General features: G+C 46.1%; 1 protein-coding gene across 1 annotated transcript; it reads left to right on the top strand.

The window, feature by feature from the left end:
- The first annotated feature begins 1,236 nt into the window (after positions 1-1,236).
- On the top strand, positions 1,237-5,328 carry LYSMD3 (LysM domain containing 3). Its single transcript, XM_066181281.1, has 2 exons — positions 1,237-1,569; positions 3,560-5,328. The coding sequence occupies exons 1-2, from the start codon at positions 1,312-1,314 to the stop codon at positions 4,166-4,168; spliced, it is 867 nt and encodes a 288-aa protein (XP_066037378.1). The 5' UTR covers positions 1,237-1,311; the 3' UTR covers positions 4,169-5,328.
- Positions 5,329-5,531: the final 203 nt, after the last annotated feature.

The following is a 5,531-nucleotide window of genomic DNA, read 5'->3' as shown; positions in this document are numbered from 1 at the left end:
TCTTTTTTAATATCAAATACATTTCTAACTACTTTGGTTGTTAAGGAAAGTCTGGAAACATTGCATAGCAAGGCTCAAAAACAACTGGAAAAAACCACCCTAATTTAAAATTACCTTAAGATTAATCTGTTTAGGAACCAGACCTGCAAACACTTTCGTCTTCAACAAGTTTTTTACAAAATATTTAGCCTAACCTTAGAGCTGTAAGGTTTTTTAAGGAACACTGTTCTTGCTCCTGCTGTAATCCAAAACTTCCCCCTAAGGCTGTGTCAGGAGAAAGACACACTAGATTAAATTTACTAGTCAGACTAGGACATCCGCCTTTTGCCTCAGCACCCCAAAAGCTGCTGAACAAAAATGATTCTACTAGGGAAGGAAAGCTGAAATATCTACAGGGTTTAATTTGTGATACCTCTCTTGTGAGAAAGATCTATCAGCGCGGGCTGTGCTTCTGTACGACAGCAGCACTAGTCCCGAGGGGACAGGTGCGAAGGGATATAAAGTAACTGCCGGGCAGCTTCTGAGGGTGAAGCAAGATTTTAAGAGGCAGACGGGAGCAATAGATACAGAACGTGGAAAGGAGCTGGGAACAGTAGGCAAAAAGCGTCTCAGAAGAACCCTCTTATTGATCCAAGTACACGGCAACTTCGTATATCTGAGCAGACTCCGTTTCTCCAGGAGGATCGGCAAGACCACACGGGCGGCTCGAAGAGAAAGCGGGGGTGAAGCACTTTCCCGCCCGGCAGCGCCGGCCCGGCGCTCTGGCCTCCAACGCCGAGCGGCTCGGCCACAGCGCTCTCTGGGCCGCGGCGGAGCGGCACGGGGCGGAGCAGTACCGGGCAGCGCCGGAGCGGGTGGGAGCAGTCGGGAGTGGCTCGGTGCCAGGACTCGCTCTCCCGCCGGGCCGACACTGCCGGCTCCTCACGGCCGAGCCCCGGAGCCGGAGCCGCCGCCCCCGCCCCCGGGGCTGCGCGCGGCCGGCGCCTGGGCGTGGCGGCGCTGCGGACGTGGCGACACGGCCGCCATCGCGGCGGGTCCCATGCGGAGCGGGGGCAAGTAGAACCGTGGCCCGGGGCGGAGCAGGGCGGCGGGCCCGGCTGGATCGGCACGGCACGGCACGGCACGGCACGGCACGGCACGGCACGGCACGGCACGGCACGGCACGAGCTGCTCTCACCTCCGCGCGGTGGCGTGGCCGGCAGTTGCTGCGTCGGGAGGGAGCTGGGTGGGGACGAGGAGGAGGGGCCGACGTGGGGCTCCCCGCGGAGGGCGCCACGCCTGCTGTCCGTTCCACAGGGCCACCCGCGGAGCATGGCCGGTAGAGGCGCCGGCAACGGCCCGCAGCCGCCCGCCGTGGCGCAGCCGCTCGACGGCGGCCACCTGTACCCCTTTGTGGGCGCGGAGAGCGAGGGGCCCGAGGAGGAGGGCGAGGTGTCGGAACTGCGGCCGCGGGGCAAGGAGAAGGTCCGGCGGAGCGCGTCGAGGGACAGACATGATATCGTCCTGTTGACGAAGGACATCCGCGAAGGGGACACGCTGAACGCGATCGCGCTGCAGTTCTGCTGCTCGGTGAGTGCCCGGGCCCGGGCCCGGGCCGGCTGCTCGCGGAGGCAGCGCGTGGGAAACGCCGGGTTCTCAGAAGTGGAAAATGACGTCAGATTGTTCGTGTTACAGCGCAGGGTTCCGCTTCCGTGGGCTTTTCTCCTTAAAACTAATATAAGTGTGAGAAACAAGTGCATAGTTTTGGTTGTGGCGCTCTCTCCAGAGTACATGTTGCATTCAAAGCTGTGCTTCAGTCACAGGTCGGCGCATCTAGTGCCGCCCTCGCTGTTGGGCTGGGTGACGAGGGTGTTGGTGAAGCGTCTTAAGGGTTTGTGTGGAGCCCTAATTCCATCAAAGTAGGGGAAAAAACCCTTTGTATTTTTCTTTTTAATTTTGCTAAATTACCCTAGTATTTTAAGCATGAGCATGCTGTACTTTTGGGAACATTCCACCCCTGTACACCCTTCTTTGTGCTCACTGCTTCTAGCTCAGTTCTTACATTAGTCCGGTAAATGTCCTGCCTACGCAGTAATTTTTCGTGCCAGTACTATTAAGGCAGTGGCATTGGTCATGGTAGATGTTTCCAGTTTTACCAGGTCCGCTGTGTGTGCTGATGGGAGATTGACTGCTAGGTGCACAGGTGCCATGAGATCAAGTTCAAGATCTGTATATACAGAATATGCTGTCATCTAATTCTTCAGGCAGAAAGAGAATTGGGGGCCTCCTGTTGTGACTTTGGGTATTAAAGTCTTGACATAACCGTCTCCTAATCATGACAGACTTTAGCCTCATTGAGCAAGTCTCAGCTTCAGAAACTACTGCAATTGTGGGTGTTTTGAGCTGGTTTACGAGCTCAAGCCTCCCTAAGAAAGCAAGGATAACTAAATTGTGCTCTTCCTTTAAAATTCAAGAGAATGTGGAAGAACAATCCCAAGGCTTGAGGCAAGAAGTATAAGTTGCATTGTGGTGGAATCATAAATTGCTGCATTTTGCAGTCTTTTATTCTTATCCAATTTGTTCAGCATCATACATGAAACAAATGCACTGCCATAGGAACTAAAGGACTTCTTCACATTAAAAAGGTCTGTGTGAACTTGGATACAGTGCATCTTCAAATGGGCACAATTCCTGGGTGCTTTGCAGGTGTTGCAGAAAAGCACTGATTTTAAAGTACTTCATTATGGTGAAGTCTGTGGCTGTGCCTTCTCTAGTGAGGGAGTTACTATCTGAAAATGAAGCCAGTGATTATCCCAGGGCACTTAAATCCCTGCAGTGTGTTTCATGATATACTTAAAATCTGAACTTGCTGCAAGCAAAAGGAGATTCATTTTAAGCAAGAATAGGGAAAGGAGAGAGCTGACTCAGGTACGGTAGATGACAGTTTAAAAGTTACATTTGTTTTCTGCCTTAACCCCCAGAAGCAGCAAAAAACACACCTGTGGCTAGATGAATTGTAAACTCATACTTTTGTAACAACTCCTAACTCAGAAGTTTTTAATTGAATTAGAAATTAACAGTAATTTACATAATTTGAAAACTTAGTGGGGTGAAGTCTCATTAATTTAACAGAGATAGTTGCCAACTGATAGCTGAACATACATATAAGTAAATACATCTATGTAAATTTATTTTCAGTCGTCTTATCTGGAGTGAGGTAGTTTTTGCATCATAATTAGTTTCCTTCTTGCTGTAAAGTTGCTTAGATTTGGTCTTTAACCTTTTCTGACTTCATACTGTGTATGAATGGGTATCAGTTTAAAAAAAAAACAAGCGTAATGGTCATAAAAACCTACGGCCTTGCCTTAGACTTCAACTTAAAATCTGAACTTAATTTGACCAAAATGATATTAATTTTGAGCAAGAATATGGAAAAGGAGAGCTGACTTGGGTAGGGCAAAAACAAAGGCCTTATCTTTGTTTCTTTACAAAAGACTCCTTTCTTCTTAAGGGTGTAGTGCTATTAAGAAAGTTTTGGTTCAATGGACTATGATGTTTTAGCTGTTGTTTTCATTTTTAGGTTGCAGATATCAAGAGAGTTAACAATCTTATCAACGATCAAGATTTTTTTGCCCTGAGGTCTATCAAAATTCCAGTGAAAAAGTTCAGTGTATTGACTGAAACCCACATGTCTCCAAAAGGAAGACCAGCTCTTCGGCCTGCTCTGTGTTCCTCAGAAGTACAGGAAACATCTCTTTGTGATAAATTCTCTGCTAATGAGACTGCTGGCAACTTCTTAAAAGAGGTTGATCGAGATATAGAAGAAATAGTGAAGTGTAATGATACAAAGAGAGAGAATCTGAACGAAGTTGTTTCTGCTTTAGCAGCCCAACAGATCTCTTTTGAAACTGATGGTAAAACTAAAAAATGCAAGGATCCTTACTATGGAGCAGACTGGGGTATAGGATGGTGGACAGCAGTAGTGATTATGTTGATTATTGGCATAGTAACTCCAGTTTTTTATCTCCTGTATTATGAAGTTCTAGTGAAAGCAGATGTCAGTCACCATTCTCCAATGGAATCTCCCCATTTGTTTGTCACAGCAGTATCACATCAGAAAGAAATAGAAAATGGAATAAATCCAACAAATATTGTGAGAGTTGATAATCAAGGAGACTTTCAGCATTAATAATGGAAGACCCTAGACAACTGTTATTTGTAGATATATAACATAACCTTAGGTAAAGGGGAATCCAGAGAATGTAAAATGCACTCAGAATGCAGAGAAAAAGTGTACTGATGTGTGATTTGCCTTTATGGGCAGTGTTCCACTACAGGGTTATTTCTGGGGATCACATAATCTCTGAATATGCCTGAGACAGGCAATTTGCAAGACTGGGGTGTAACTTAAGGTATGAAGACAACTCTGAAGCGTCGCACTTTTTTCTATTTTGATAGGCATATTTCTTCATTAATGATGAGGTGAAAAAACGTAGTTCAAACTAATACACAAGGAGTCTCACTGTGAGTGTGTTTTACAGCCCAGATATGGGCATGTGGGGATATGTAACTTTTAAACATCTGAAAGTATTTATAGAATTAATTCATAGTACACTTGACATTTTAATATCAGGTTTACAGTTGTAAGTTAAAGCGGTATTCTCCTAATTCTATCTTTCTTATAGAGTAAGATTTTTTAAAAAACTCAATTATTCCATAATTAATTGCCACTATAAAGTTGTCTTTTACAGCTGACTATTGCAGAGGCAGTAAACTGGAATCTTGATATCTTGTGCCTATGACTAACCCATTCTTTAGTACTTTTCACTATAGGCACTAGGGTATTTGTTTTCTCTGTGTGACTGTGTTCCTCAACACAGTCCATTTAGGAGTCTTCCAGAAACTTTACATTCTTCCTTGGTATCCTGCTGAAAACTGACTGGACTGCCTTCTCATCTGGTCACCTGCATGTAGAATGAAGTGCAGAAGTGTGGCACCTTGCTGTAACTGCCCCAGTGGTCCTTATTTTCTGCTAACAGATTTATTTTTTTCCCCTCCCAGTTAATCTCAGTTCAGGACCAATTGATTCTTCAGACAGCAGTCATCTGGGTACTGAGCATGCTAATACTGGTCTTGTGCCCATGTGTTGTATTTCTGTGGGGAATGGTTTTTCCCCCCAAGACCCCTAATGCCTGTAACCATATGGTTTGACCTTTCCTTCCTTTCTTGACCCAATTGGCTGAGTGCTAGCCATCCCTTCCTGAGTAAGAGATCAGATAAAGACCCTGTACTTCCTTGTTCTTTCTCTTGCCCCCCTGGAACCCTTCAAGAATAAATGCCTTGGAATAATTCTGGGGTTGAAGCCTCTTTTGGAATCTTTCGTCCTGTCCCTCTGAGATATCCCTCCAAAGCCTCTCAAGAAACTGAGCTAGTCCCTGGGGGGCTGCAGGGGGATATTTTCACCCAGGAACCTCAAGCACTTAACTTTTTTCTGAGATGTCCTAGAAAACTTCAAATGATATTTAATGCCTGCTAGCAAATTGCAGCAGAAT

This window comes from Chamaea fasciata, unplaced genomic scaffold (genome assembly GCF_029207755.1).
Source record: "Chamaea fasciata isolate MVZ Bird 193981 ecotype frontalis unplaced genomic scaffold, bChaFas1.0.hap1 SCAF_4, whole genome shotgun sequence".
Taxonomy (NCBI): Eukaryota; Metazoa; Chordata; class Aves; order Passeriformes; family Sylviidae; genus Chamaea; species Chamaea fasciata.
Note: the sequence above shows the minus strand (reverse complement) of the source record. Positions and strands in the feature narration are given on the sequence as shown.